General features: G+C 35.2%; 2 protein-coding genes across 2 annotated transcripts; both read right to left on the bottom strand.

The window, feature by feature from the left end:
• Positions 1 to 1,467: 1,467 nt before the first annotated feature.
• Positions 1,468 to 4,139, bottom strand: LOC116110987 (probable polygalacturonase). Its single transcript, XM_031397224.1, has 6 exons — positions 3,993 to 4,139; positions 3,482 to 3,817; positions 2,843 to 2,966; positions 2,583 to 2,757; positions 2,417 to 2,487; positions 1,468 to 2,338 (listed from the first exon to the last, which is right to left on the bottom strand). The coding sequence occupies exons 1-6, from the start codon at positions 4,026 to 4,028 to the stop codon at positions 1,638 to 1,640; spliced, it is 1,443 nt and encodes a 480-aa protein (XP_031253084.1). The 5' UTR covers positions 4,029 to 4,139; the 3' UTR covers positions 1,468 to 1,637.
• Positions 4,140 to 14,389: 10,250 nt separating this feature from the next.
• LOC116112446 (protein SPIRAL1-like 5) lies at positions 14,390 to 15,137 on the bottom strand. The gene is made up of 2 exons (XM_031398610.1): positions 14,820 to 15,137; positions 14,390 to 14,728 (listed from the first exon to the last, which is right to left on the bottom strand). The coding sequence occupies exons 1-2, from the start codon at positions 15,045 to 15,047 to the stop codon at positions 14,654 to 14,656; spliced, it is 303 nt and encodes a 100-aa protein (XP_031254470.1). The 5' UTR covers positions 15,048 to 15,137; the 3' UTR covers positions 14,390 to 14,653.
• Between the last annotated feature and the right edge of the window lie 293 nt (positions 15,138 to 15,430).

The raw sequence follows: 15,430 nt of genomic DNA, 5'->3' as shown, positions 1-15,430 counted from the left end.
CAAATAAAAAGTTGTTTGTTGGTGGAGGTGGAGGTGGACACGTTTCGATCATATGAGAGGCGTGGGATTCACGAGCTAATGAGATAAAGGAGAAGTTGGGTGATGAGATCCAGAAGATAATGTCACCGGTCCAACCGATAGTTAACTCCGGATCCAATTATCTGTCCGAGTCACTATGCAGGTCAGTTTGTAAGGGTGCGTTTATTTTAGTATTTTGAATAATATTTTTGAAAAAGTAAGAATTAGGTGGTAATAACGAGGTATAATTTTAAAATTAACAAAACCACCTCTTAGGTTTGTTAATTTACTAAACATCCCAATAATAAAAACATTAAAAATTATAAAAACACCTCCACCCACCCAATAAATACCAGCAGTTGGCTACCATCGTCAAAGGGTGGCTAGAGCCGTCGTATCAACGCACGACAGACTGGATCTAGACATGTCCACCGTGGATCTGCCTAGAAAAGGTCAGACCTACGACTAGATCTAGCCATTGACAGCTAGATCTGACCACGTTTGGTCGTCAACGACAGCCAAAGATACGGCCGTCATTGACGACTAGCTATGGCCAAAGATCTGGCCTTTTTCGACCAGATCTAAGGTGGATCTGGCTAGAAAATGTTATATCAGCTCACTACTGGCCAGATTCAATTGATAGTACGCTATTATACTAGATTTCAGCCACCTTTCGACGGTGGTGGCCGGAATCTGACAAATGTGGGTGGGTGGGTGGGTGGGTGTGTGGGGGTGCTTTTGTCAATTTTTAAACTTTTTTGGGTGTTTAGTTAAATTAACAAACTTAAGGGGTTTACAAATAATTGAATAAAACATAATAGTATTTTCATCAAAGGAAAATAAATGTGTATTTTGGAAATTATAGAAATCGGATAAGGCAAAAACATTGGTTTTTAGTTTTTACCCCTCTTCAAATTGATTCTTTCCCACTTTTAAATATATTTTTGTTTCAATAAATTTAACCTTAATGACATGGTAAGTTATAAATACACTTATTCTCTATTTTTTTTTTTTTTAATCTTTAATTCTTATATAAACCATATATCTAAATTTTCTTAATCATTGAAACAATTTTTTTTTTCAATTAATTCTTTGTTTGATGAAGATATATTATTAAAACTATGAAGAAAGTAATTACAACAGGATGAATATGTATCTAAAGAAGAAAAAAAAAATTTGAATTTTGAAATTGGGAAAAAGGGGTATAAATAAGAAAAACCTAATTAAGAAATTGGGAAAAAGGTTGTAAACAAGAACCTTAATTAAGTCTAAAATTAGGGGAAAAAAATAGTATAATCAAAACCCTAATTAAGTTTGCAATTGTGGGAAATGGGTGCAAATATTAAAAACCCTAATTAAACCTAATTAAGCAAGGATATTTTTGGTATTAAATAAGGTTTAAAGATAAATTTTTAAGATATCATAGAGCCTAGTTGGTAATTGGTAATACTTAAACAAAACACTTCCCTTTCTCTTTTGCTAATGGATGACTGAGCCTCCCATCAATTCTTAATTTGATCGTGGAATGTTCACACTTAACATTACAGATTCCAAAAGTTTTACATCGTAGTTAACGTTCTGAGCAACTAATGGAGTTTCCCTACATTGACAGATCAAAACTACTTCTTGTAGTAACAAGTGCGTAGTTTAACGTTATCAATAGGCAAACTGTCTACAGGAAATTTACATTGTTTGATCTTCGCTGGTCCTTGATCCGGCAACACCTCACATGGTTTAGGAGTCACGCCACTTGAAATCCCTTTGACATCTGTACAGTTCCATTGTAGTTCCTTTGGCTTTGCTGTTAGTCCAATGGTCGCATTAGATATACAAATTTCAGAAAAGGTATCACCGGGAATTCCCTCCAATTTAGCAGCCATTGTTACATTCTCAGCAACGATATCACGATAATTGATATTTTGAATCACAGGAAGTGCTTTAGGGTCATATTTATTATCAGGATGATCACCGTAATTGCCTGTCATCCAAAATACCCATTTCATGGTTTTCAGAGTCATCCTTCGGACGTATATGTCTTTCACAAAGCCTCCTCTTCCTACAGAAGTTTTGATTCTAACCCCAGATTCAGACTGAATGGCTGTGATGTCTTCTGCCCTGACATCTTCAATCCCACCAGACATCTCACTACCCAGAGCAATCACCGCACTGGATGGAGAAATGCATGTTAGTCGCCGGATAGCAAGCTGCTTTGTTGGCATCCCAAATGAAACTCCATACTCATCCCAACCACTTTTAACTGCTACACAATCATCTCCGGAGACAATGTAACAATCCTCAATTCGGGTATTTGTGCAAGAATCTGAAACCAAAATCAAATGTTTTAACCCAGTGTGACTAAAACTCTTTAAAGTGGTTGTGGTATTTTCTTGATTCTCACCTGGATCGATGCCATCAGTGTTTTTAATTGTCACTGGTGCTAGGATTGTTAGGCCTTGAATAATGACATTGCTGCAAAAATATGATCAATATGTGTCTTACATTCTTTATTTCTCTTGTTTTTTCAACACATCTTAGAAACAACAATAAGCAAGCAAAAGAGAAACCTGCAATAAGTAGGATGAATATTCCAGTATGGAGCATTGATAAATGTGAGACTGGATATCTGAACATTCTCAGAGTACAAGATTTCAATAAGGTAAGGCCGGGTATACTTTAGCTTTTTTGCAAGGAATTTTTTCCACCAGGGTTCACCCTGACCGTTAATAGTTCCATTGTCCCCTGAAACAAAATAAAACTCCATCTACTCCTCAACAATCCCAAATAATTTTGGAAATTCAATTGTGATTAATGCTGTGATCTGTACCTGTTATGACAACATCAGTAAGGTTGGTTCCAAAAATTAGGCTGATATACCTTCCACCTACAGCATTATCCCTTCCTCGACCATATGATGGTAAAGGTTTAATAATGGGCCATTCCCTCTCATCCTAATTTATCAGAAATCATGAACAGAATTGAATAAAAATGTCAAGCAGATCATTTCATCATTATCATGTACTCTAAGAATGCTGAATATACGTCTCAGAATCAACTATAATGATGAAAGTACAGTCCACTTTAAAGTGTGCTTGAGAGTTTTTCTGCTAGATCAAATAGACCAAAATTAAATTAAAAATACATCATATTGAACGCAGAAAAATCCCTGCAAAAGCATCTTCACCGCCACAATTGAATGCAGAAACGTTAAGAAAAGACTAGGAAAGCTTGCTAGAATAACTGAAGGTTATGAGATAGTAATTACTAATTAAGCCGTTTCGCATTAACGGCTTAAAAGAGTGCATTCCTATTTCTGTTAGATTTAGTTAATGCATTTTGCCTTGAAAAATATGGTATGTGGTGTGATCCATCCAATCTCCCCGACAAAATGCGGGTTTCATATTAAATATCTAGTTAAGTGAACTATTTTCTTATGGGCTGAGACTTTGAAATGTTGTTTACCAACCTGAGAAGCAAGAAGAACAGCATCCCTGTGAAGATACAAAGTAAAATGGCTGGTGAGATTGAAGCTTCCGGTCAACCACTTCCCGGGAGGAATATAGAGTTGGGACCCGCCAACCGTTGCGAACTGGCTCAAATGGTCTATTGCAGCCTTAAAAGCCTTTGTGTTTGATGTAGTTCCATCACCAACTCCGCCAAAATCTTCTAACGAAGCGCTGTGAGCTCTGCAATTTATAGCCGGATACTGAAAGGACACCAAATCATGGGCCTTTTTTCTACTCTCAACTCCATTTGTGTTCAACAAAACAAGTACAACAAGTAATCCGACGATGTTAAGTACCTGGAAAAGAGATTGTGTGGACTTAATTACATAAGATTTTTGTTTCTTTAAAAGAGCTAGTGAGACATGAATCAACCAACGGAAGAAATGCAAAGAACCAGACAGAATTATTATAAACCAAAGCTATGTTAAGAAGCCAGAGATAAGGCAAAGACTAAAGTAGAAGAATATTTACCTGAGTTCTTCTGAGACTTGTCCATAATTCTTCCATTGACAAAAAGTTCGGTGGATTAATTTTGCTTGTAAATAATGAGTTTAAAAGATTTTTTCTTTGTTTCAGTATATATAGAGAAGGACTTGGGTGGTTGTAAAAAGTCCAGAGAGTTACTCCCAAACTTTTGACTGGGAACAGCCAAAAGTACTATTATATTCAAAATTTCAAACTAGTTTGACAAGTTTGTCGTTTTTAACTGTGCGCAAAAGAAAAAGCTAGATTAGGAATTGGTTAGGAGGCAGAGGTCTTTTTGTGGGCCTTATTAGGTTTGACTGTGATCTATTCGGGAGTCTGGATAAAACTCTCTTTAAAAATTTGATTTGTTAGGGTAAGGGATGTCCAAACTCTTATGAGGCATGTCTGTTAGGGAAGGATGTCCAAACCCTTATAAAACATGCCCACACCTTTTCTTTTTTAACGTGGGATTATAGCATTTTTCCACGCTTGGAGACCCAATGTCTATATTGACTCACTTTGGATGACTTTACTCAATGGCGTACTCTCCTAGATCATCTATTTCCAAATATCGTTGACCCACTTTAGACAGCTTCACTCTGAGTTGCCTACTCTTAGAGGTCGTCCCTTAGAGAACATAGACAATGATTATTTTGTGAACTTGGGTAGATCTTTCTTTGAAAAATTGACTTATCAAGAGAGGATGCTAAAACCCTTATAAACCACATGCTCACACTTTTTCTCTCTCAATAAGGGATCTGAACATTATGTAGTAAAGATTACAGTATAATTGATATGCATAGTTATAAGAAAGTTCAATTCCACTTGAAAAAATTGAAGATATGATACATTGAATATAAATTGCCAGGAGTTTTTTAATTACACGCTTCACCCAAATGGCAAATGGATTCTTACAAGCCATTGGTTTATGAATATGCAAATTTTCTCCATTTTTGCCAAGCAACAACATTGACTAGTGGCAGTTAATCAATGCTATAGTTCTGTTAGTAGACTGCAAATAATGCCTTTTTCTCATTTTGAAGGCTCTCAGAACATGTTTGAAGGGTGGTATTTCAAACAATAATTTATTTTCAACAGAGACCGTGAAGCTACTGACAAAGACTACATATGAGTTTCATTCTAGAGGGAGCGTCTCTCATCAGAAAGTTGAAAAGAATTGATTTGATCCACCCATTAATTAACTTGTCAGCTTCTGTTGACAAAACTCACATCTATAGTGGCTAGCACTTATCACGGAGCAAATTATTAACTCTACAGTTATCTAAATTAGTTAATCTTTGAAGTAGAAGTGCATACGGAGCTCATAATTCTGGTTAGCCATGTCTGTAAAGCAAGGTATTCAGCCATAATAATTCTTCCATTGAAGAATAATGGAGTTCCCGTAATTACTCCTATAATTGAGGTGTACGTAAAGGGAAAATATATCCAAAAAATCAATTAGCAACTAACACCCGATAGGATTCAAAATGTTATAGGTATATCATTGACTTCCCAACAAAGTGGGTCTCCACTGAAATAAACTTTATCCACAGTAATCATTCTGGAGATAACATTTGGGAAAACAACAAAACGAAAGAGTATTTGAATTCCTGGTTTCTTTCGTTGATAGTGGCTTTTGCGGGTTTGCAATAAGTATGAAGTCGTTTTCTTGGTCCCAGTTCTGCCATCTGGTATTGGCTCATAGTGCGCTTTTAAAATATCTCTGGATTATGTCGTTTGATACTGAGGCAAGGCTACCATCTTTCTTATTAATTACTTTTTATTGTTTTCTTTTGAAGACATGAATAAAATCTTGAATATGGAAAAGGATAAATACTAACTTCAGTCGTTTTCTTGGTCCCAGTTTCTCCCAAGTTGCAGTCCTGTTGGTGTTGGTCATCAAAAGGATTACAGGTATTGGTTGTATGAAGAAGTAGAAAATTGCAATGGGCTAGGATGACTGAGCCTGGACCAATGTCTTATTAATTTTGGACTTGACACGTCCACCCCAAATCTCGGCCCAATTGGGCTTCCGCCAGTCCAATATCTTTAATTGCCAATGGGAGGTTTTTTTAACCCCTAATCAAATTGATTATTTCCCACTTTTAGATATATTTTTATTTTGATGAGTTTAACCTTGACGATATGATAATTTTTAAATACAATCATTTTCTATTCTGTATATATTTTTTTTAATTTTAACCTTTAATTCTTATGCAAACCCCAAATCTAAATTTTCTAAATCATTGAAGCATTTTTTTTATTTCAAATAATTCTTTGTTTGATGAATATATATTACTAAAGTTATGAAAAAAGTAACCACACAACATGATGAATTATGTATCTGAATAAGAAAAAGATAAATTTGAAATTTGAAATTGGGAAAAAGGGGCATAAATAAGAAAAACCTAATTAAGAAATTGGGAAAAGTATTGTAAACAAGAACCTTTAATTAAATTTGAAATTGGGGAAAAATGATATAATAAAAACCCTAATTAAGTTTGAAATTATGGGAAATAGGTGCAAATAAAAACCTTGATTAAACCTAATTAAACATGGGTATTTTCGATATTAAAAAGAAATTTTTAAGATATAACACATAGGGATGGGCACGGGCTAATGCAGGGCCGGGGACCCCTCTCTTTGGCCCTAGCTCGAAAGCCTAAGGGGATTCCCCAGTTCTGGCACTAGCCCGAACAGGGAATTCAGGGAATCCCTAAATTAGGCCTGATCCCCAAATGGGGAATCCCCGTTTGGGGTTTTGTATTAAAATTTTTTCTAAATTTTTATTGATTAAAAAAAAATTATAATGAATCAAAATATCATAATTATAACATTATACATATATGTAAATATATTATATATTAATGGTATAATATTATGTATTATTGTATTAGGTAACAAGTATTAATATGTGAATATATGATATTATTATTACGGATAATAGCATATTACATATAACGTATAATATATAATATATTATAATAAATTCTAAATAAATAACTACCATAATATAACAAAGACAATTAAGTAATTATAGATGTAAAAAATCTACCGTCATGAAAATAGGGTCCGATCCTATGAGGTTGATTCCACTGACAATCCGCTAGACCTGCACACATGAAAGGGCAAGCGCGAAGCTTCCGGAAAACACCGGGGTGGTGTTTATCATAGGCACTCCGACGCTCAAGTCAACGAGGCTGAAAGAGATTATTTGATAAAAATTAAGGAGATGAAGAATTACCAGGAATCTTGTCGAAGGCTAGGACTACGGCGGAGGCGTCAGGTTCTTGGGAGCAAGAACTTAGGAGCAAATAGATGGTTTTGAGTAGTGTAAATTGACTATGGGAGATTGCATCCTTAATGAGAGGGCAAGCCTCTGTTTTTATAATGAACCCTAGGGATTGAAATCCTAGTAGGACATTGAGTCTTCTTTTTTGGGAAATAATCTCTATCAAGAAAGAAATATGATTTTTTGACCTTATCAGATTAAGTTTAATTGTTTAAATAAGATTTGGAATCTTAGTAGGACACTAAGTGCTATTTTGGAAGATAATCCCTATCGTAAAAGAGATATGATTTCTTGACCTTATCAGATTAAGTTTAACAGTTTAATTGAGATTTGGAATCTTAGTAGGACACTAGAAACTATTTTGGGAGATAATCCCTATCATGAAAGAGATATGATTTCTTGACCTTATCAGATTAAGTTTGATATTTTGAGTAAGATTTGGAATCTTAGTAGAAGAGGAAATAGAATGAGATTCTGATTTCCTATTTATAGACTATTGCAGGCTAATAGGCTGAAACCCAGTTTAGCTTAACTTATAGGATAGCCGAACTCATAAAGTGGGTAGTTCACAAAGTGATTTTAAGCGTAGGCCCAATCGGGATTGGGTTAAGGCCTTGGGCCTTGACATGTTTATTTCGTTATTGGGCATCGTCAAGCCCAAGATAATTTTTGGCCCTAACAGTTAGCCCCCCACTCTTTAAGTTAAAGAGTATTTAGCTTAGAGAGTAGATTTAATCGAATAAGTGTAGACTGAGCGGATTAGTGATAGTAGCTCCTTAGGTCAGATGGATCATTTTGTGGATTAGGTCGATGACTTGTCGATTTGAGGTGCAAGTCCTTCAATCGGTCTGGGCCGATTGAATGTGTAAATCTATAAATCGGTATGGGCCGATCAAAGGTGTATGCTTGTGAATCGAGCTGGGCCGATAGAAGGTGTTAACTTATGAATCGGTCTGTGCCGATCGAAGGTGTAAACTGATTAATCGTTCTGAGTCGATCGAAGGTGTAAACTCATGAATCGGTCGGGGTCGATCGAAGGTGTGAACTCATGAATCGGTCTGGGCCGGTCGAAGGTGTGAACTCATGAATCGGCTGGGTTGATCGAAGGTGTGAACTCATTAATTGGGCTGGGCTGATCGAATGTGTGAACTCATGAATCGGGTTGGGTCGATCGAAGATATAAACTCATGAATCAGTCTAGGCCGATCGAAGGTGTAAACTCATGAATAGGTCTGGGCCGATCGAATGTGTATGCCAAGTGGAGCTTGTATGGAGCTTGCAGTCGAGTCAGCGTGACCAATTTGTAGTTGAAAACATTTGATTGAAGCTAGAGCAATGACATGCATGGCATATATGTTTTAAGCAAAGAGCTGAATGGAGAGTCAATATGCATGATGTGCATGTGTTATGGACTGAATGAAGAGTGAGCTAAATGAAAAAATGGGTTGCATATATTTAAGTAATGGGCCGAATAGAGAAAGATTTAACCAAATAAAGTGGTAGTTAAAAGGAGATAATGACACATATTTTTCCCCTTCAAGTGTTGCCACCCATGCTTGCTGGACCGAGTGGAGAGAGAGGTGTTACTTTCTATGTCGGAGCTGAACCAGTTGAAGTTGAGTGGGCACGTGATCCTCTTTTGGGCTGAATCAAATGGGCACGTTGATATTGTATATGCAGACCCAAATATCATTTAGTGGACTACTCGTATTGTTTAGTGATGCTGACTTGCAGTGGGGGGTGGAAAGTTTGCAAACACTGGGGAGCGTGAGGGCTTTTGTGACAGGTGTGCTAGAGATTGTGGTGTGAAGGTGGTTTGAGCTGATATGTATTGGTTGGGAAGGGGCAATGGTTCAAGTTTTGAGTTTTGAGGTAAGGAGATTAGGCGAGAATGGGGTGGCATCACTTAAGCAAGTTTTGTTTGGGGGGTTTTTCTTCGTGTTTAGTAGATGACTTTGGGTGTTTTGAGAGGATTACTGCTGTATTTTTAGGATTTAACTGTGTGATTGGAGAAGTTGTTAGGGCGATTTTAGGAGAACAGTTGGACGGGTTTTGGGTTTCAAAGTGGTGGCAAATCTCTATGAAAATGAATTGGGATTGGATCAAGGTTGGTCAAGTTTGAGTTACCTTCTAATGGAGCGAAGGTCCTGGAGATGCTGGCGTATTACGGCATTTTCTTGAAGGACCAAATTGACTGGTTTTATGCCAGGTAATGCATTGCAAAGCTCTAATGACGGTGGCAGACCACATGGTGGTTTGATGATTGAAGTGAAAAGGCGCGTGTAGAGAGGTTAGAGACAGAAGCTATTGTCTTATCTGAACAGAGGATTAGAGAAGAGAGATTGTTGAAGCAAGGTCAATGAATCAAGTGGTTTAGGAACACCACTTTAAACTCTGACACATTATTATTCTATTATTAATTTAGAACAATAATATGAAACTATTATTAATTTAGAACAATAATATGAGCTTCAAGGTCTTATACTACCCGTTGAATGGATATAATATAAACTAAATTACGATATGCTGAATAGATATAATATGACATGTGAATAGATAAAACAAACAAAGAAAAAAAAAAATTTCTGATTAACATTGTCAGTCAAAAGGAGTTCCCTGTCACCTCCCATGTTGTAAGTCGTTGTTGGCAGATGATTGTCAGGGCCCCACGGTGGGCACCAAACTGTAGATACAAAAAATCTACCATCATGAAAATAGGGTATGATCTCGTGAGGTTGAGGCCACTGACAATCCGTTAGACCTACACACATGAAAGGACAAGCATGAAACTTCCGGAAAACACCGGGGTGGTGTTTGCTATAGGCACTCCAACGCTGAAGTCAACGAGACTGAAAGAGATTATTTGATAAGAATTAAGGAGATGAATAATTACCAGGAGTCTTGTCGGAGGCTAGGACTACGGCGGAGGCGTCAGGTTCTTGGGAGCAAGAACTTAGGAGCAAATAGATGATTTTGAATAGTATAAATTGACTATGGGAGATTTCATCCTTTTAATGAGAGGGCAAGCCTTTGTTTTTATAGTGAACCCAAGGGATTGGAATCCTAGTAGGACATTGAGTCCTTTTTTTGGAAGATAATCCCTATCAAGAAAGAAATATGATTTCTTGACCTTATCAGATTAATTAGTTTAATAGTTTAAAATACGATTTGGAGTCATAGTAGGAAACTAAGTGCTATTTTGGGAGATAATCTCTATCATGAAAGAGATATGATTTCTTGACCTTATCAGATTAAGTTTAATAGTTTAAATAAGATTTGGAATGTTAGTAGGACACTAAGAACTATTTTGGGAGATAATCCCTATCATGAAAGAGATATGATTTTTTGACTTTATCAAATTAAGTTTAATAGTTTAAATAAAAGTTGGAATGTTAGTAGGACACTAAGAACTATTTTGGGAGATAATCCCTATCATGAAAGAGATATGATTTTTTGACTTTATCAGATCAAGTTTGATAGTTTGAGTAAGATTTGGAATCTTAGTAGAAGAGGAAATAGAATGGGATTCTGATATCCTATTTATAGACTGTTACAGGCTAATGAGTTGAAACCCAATTTAGCTTAACTTATAGGATAGCCCAACTCATAGAGTGGATAGTTCACAAAGTGATTTTAAGCGTAGACCCAATCGGGATTAAGTTGACGTCTTGGGTCGTGACATGTTTATTTCGTTATTGGGCCTCGTCTAGCCCAAGACGATTTTTAGCCCTAAAAGTAATAGAATTCAAATAATGATTCAACGAGGGGAAAAAAAATTTATAATGATTTATTGATTTATTATAATCAATCAAAATATCAAATAATATATTATACATAAATAATATATATATTATGTATATCAAATGATACATTATACATATATAACATATTTATTATGTATTACAAATATTTATAATGATTTATTATATTTAATCTTGTTTTATTTATTACCTATTTGTATATGATTTTATAAAATATTCACACAATTATAATTTATTCTTGTATAATTTATGGTTTCATTGATTGATTTTCAACTATTAAAATTAATATAAAATTAAATGGTTAAAATTATATATATATACCCCTAAATTCAGGGATGGGCCAAGGACGAGATTGGTCTTGCCTTGGTCTGGCCCAGCCCGTATATATATATACAGGCTGGGCCAGACCGAGGCAAGACCAATCTCGTCCTTGGCCCATCCCTGAATTTGGGGATCGATTTTCAACCTAGGCCTGATCCAAATCCTGAATAATTAGGAGAAACTCCGCCCCATTTGGACAGGTCGGGACAAGTCCCTGCCAGGACGGGTATTATGCCCAACCCTAATAACACATGCCTATTTGGTAATGCTAAAATTCAATTCTCTTTTCCCTTTTATTAATGGATGACTGAGCCTCCCATCAATTCTTAATTTGATCGTGGAATGTTCGCATTACAGATTCCAAAATTTTACCTCGTAGTTAACTTTCTGATCAACTAATGGAGTTTCCTTCTACTTAACCTACCCATATATTGATCCCAAAGAACTAATCGTGCGCATCCCATCCAAGAATCCAGCCATGCTTCTATACTTACGGACTATATAGTTTATATCAATGGCTGAAGTTTGGGCTAATTGATCTTCGGGATTTTTCTGCATTGTGAAAGATTTTATATATGATAGTACGATTTGAATTATCATGGCTGTGTTCAAAATCTGAATTTTCTTTTGTTCTTCTTCTTTACTCAATACAGCAATATATCTTTTTATCCGCCTAAGTGAAAGCTATAAATGATCACCATACATATAATATTTGACTGTGAAGCATGCCTTTTGTCAAAACATTACACACAGCTAAAGAAGAAAAGAATGGTTAGGCACCTTGTTAACGTTCTTTCCACTTAGTGAATTTACATTGAACGGATCCCAACGATATTCACAGGCGGATTAGTATAAAGTTAAGAGGGTTTCATCAATATGAAAATATCTCTGAAACCAGAGAACGAGAGAGATATATGCATGTATAACAGTATCAAGTTCAGAAAATACCCAAGAAATACAGTAGACTAAAAACGCATGTTTCTTTTCGTTTTAAACTCATGCTCTGCGAGGATGCATGGATGGAGGTCATATGTATGCCAGAAAGAGATTGAATGCTACATCATTAAATTCAAACAGGGTGTTCAAATATATTGTTGCATTATTCTAATATTAACTGATGAAAAGGATATTCGCTTCCCTCCCCAACAAAAGAGGAGGAGCATATATATGAATGAAACACAAACCAATGGATATATAGAGAAGTGAAGCTATCAAAAGGTATGGAGCTCCTGATATATGACGAAACTGAACCTGCATATAAAAGGAAGAAAAGAGCACACAAAGACAATAAATAGCTTGTTTCTAACAAAGTCTGCTATTTGACAGTTCTCAGGAGGGAAGAATCAACTGATCATCAGAACTTGCTGTTATAGTTCCCTGGTGAGACAAGTATGGTGTCTATAGCACTTACGGAATTAACAACAGAAGCTAGCTATTACTCAAATTAATGGCACTGCATATTGGCAAAACCATGCATCATACCATGACTGACAGTTAATAATACTCTATCCATTGGAGTGAAGTATTGCGGCAATCTTCAGGTCTACTAATTATATGCAAAAAAATAATGTCAATATCTCTCAAACTATTTAATACATTGATTCCCTGAATTCGAACCTTTAAGTTATCTATCACATTTGTAACTTACTTTAGAACATTGGGTTTGTAGGATATTCAATGGATCTCAAGGAATTAGTTGAGATGCGTGTAAGCTAGCCCGGACACCCCGCTAAAAAAAAAAAAATGTTTGAGATATATATGTTTATCTTTTCTATGTATAAAATAGTTATTTCTCACTTAATGTTATTTAATTTAATTCAATAATCAGCTAACACACAAAAAACTGATAATAGAGAAGAAAACAAGTAAGGAAATATAAATCTTGGACATATAGACTTTGTCGATTAATGAACATAAACAAGTACTGTTTTATTAACCCTTATTTGTGCATAGGAATTATTAATTAGTCCATTACGAGATGAGTTGGTGAAGTTTAACGATTATATATGAAAAGATATGAAGTTATTAACTGCACTAAAATGTAAGAACTAATGCTATGTTTTTATATATTCCAGAGGATTCTAACATCTTTAAAAGACTATTTATATGACTCAAACTCTTTATTATAAAGAGTTTATCCATAAAAATAAGAGTCCAACAGACTCTTTATCTTTAAAATATAAATTAGAGAGTGAGTTTGACTCTCCATATTTAGAGAGTCAAATTTCGCTCTCTATCCTAATTTTAATTAATAAACTACAAGTTCCTATATATTTTATTTATAAATTCTCTCTCTTATTAAGTCTCTTTCTTAAAAATAAAAAACATCTTCATTAAATTTAAAGAGTCTATTGGGTTTGAATAAAAATTGTGTTATTGATATTTAAAAATTAATGAAGATGTTCTTTATTTATATGAAAGATACTCTTTAAAATAAAGAACAGATGCTCTTACATATGAGTAATGCTACAGTTACCGTGAGTAATGCTACAGTTACCGAAAGGAGTACACCGAATGATGTGACGCAATCCTGACTGTCAATTAATATTAATTTATAATTAATCAATGGTCAGGATTCCGTTACGTCATTCGATGCATGAATTCGGTACACTCCTTTTGGTGACCGTATTATTTTCCCTTATATATATACATGTAGATGCAAGGACGCCTAAGATAAGATAAGGTAAGAGATTATATAAAAGTATGAAGTTGATTCTTGCCTGACATTCCTGAGTTTCTGAAGAAATAAAGAAAAAGGTCCCCGGTAGGAAACATTTGTCTATTGATTCCACTTCCCATGAGCATATTAAATAGATTAAAGTACAATGATATATAATCAATTTGTCCATTGATAAACACGCCAATGGAAGAACTATAGTTTAGTTTAGATTTCAAACTCAGAGACCTTTAGTCTTTAAACTTTAATATGTATAAAAAAAGAAAAAAAAAAAAAAATAACTAAGCATCGATGAGAACTTAATTTTAATATTAACATATAATCGTTTTAGAAGCAAGCAGCAAGCATGAAATGAACTAAAATGGAAAGGGATCTCCCTTCCTTCTTTCCATATCTGGTCATACAAAAAAAACCCAAACAAGACGATTACTGAAATACAATTATTTGTAGATTCATAGACTAACACAAACTGCTTTTCTTGCACACATGCATATAATAAACTAGAAGGATAACCATGAGCTCGAAAGAGTACTGATGAGAACTGAATCCCTTATTTTTACATGTTATTGAAATCCCACAAAGCAGCTATTCTTAGGCAGAAAAGAAACAATCAACATCACTTATCTCCAAACAAGTACCCCAGTGAGGAATCTCCACCAGGAACTGATTTAACTTTTGTTGAAGGACGATCCTGAAAAACATTTCAAGTAGTTGGTAAAACAAAATCACAAAAAAATAAAAAATCCACTTCTTTATAATTAAGTATCATGAAGAGAACTCACAGTTATGAAGTTGCCTGTGTTCTGGCCTTGAGCCCTTTGGTAGTTGTTTGAAAAGTTTTGTTTCCCAGAAGATTGAACATCAGGAGTGTTCTCTGTGGTGGTATCAACACCATACGGTGGAATGATAACAGTAGTCTGCGAGGGCGGAGGTTTGGTTGGTTTCTCGTCAGAATTAAACAAATAGCCTAAGGAACTTTGTCCGCCGCCATAGCTTCCACCTCTACTCATGGCTGCTTTTAGATCTGTTTAATTATCGAAATATTACAAGTAACGAGAGAGGAAAGGTAAAAACCCTAATTTATAGTGTGTTTTGATCATGTATGTATGTAGATACATATATATGTATGGGCATTTTCATTGTTAATATAATGCATCATGCTTAGTTGGTCTTTTATGCTCATTATTGAGTAGTTAGACCCAATTTTGTCAGGATTGCATTAGAATTAAGTTTGATGTTGAAAAGGAGCATCCTAGCTATGAATGCTTTGGTCATGCATACGAAGAATTACAGGAATCTTTAATTACATAACCCTCTTTCTTCAGATACGTGAATATATGATCAACATATAGATTTTAGCTACTACCAGCTGGTCAGCAATACGATGAGCTGG

Source organism: Pistacia vera, unplaced genomic scaffold, assembly GCF_008641045.1.
Source record: "Pistacia vera cultivar Batoury unplaced genomic scaffold, PisVer_v2 Contig101, whole genome shotgun sequence".
In the NCBI taxonomy this organism is placed as follows: Eukaryota; Viridiplantae; Streptophyta; class Magnoliopsida; order Sapindales; family Anacardiaceae; genus Pistacia; species Pistacia vera.
The sequence above is the reverse complement of the archived record's forward strand: the minus strand, read 5'-3'. Positions and strand labels throughout refer to the sequence as shown.

Excerpts from the sequence above, each read along its gene's own strand:
- LOC116110987 (XM_031397224.1), bottom strand. The coding sequence starts at position 4,028 with ATGGAAGAATTATGGACAAGTCTCAGAAGAACTCAG. Across the intron at positions 3,818-3,992 it reads CAAGTCTCAGAAGAACTCAG|GTACTTAACATCGTCGGATT; the intron begins GTAAATATTCTT and ends TCTCTTTTCCAG. Across the intron at positions 2,758-2,842 it reads TACTGATGTTGTCATAACAG|GGGACAATGGAACTATTAAC; the intron begins GTACAGATCACA and ends ATTTTGTTTCAG.
- LOC116112446 (XM_031398610.1), bottom strand. The coding sequence starts at position 15,047 with ATGAGTAGAGGTGGAAGCTATGGCGGCGGACAAAGTTCCTTAGGCTAT. Across the intron at positions 14,729-14,819 it reads ACACAGGCAACTTCATAACT|GATCGTCCTTCAACAAAAGT; the intron begins GTGAGTTCTCTT and ends AATGTTTTTCAG.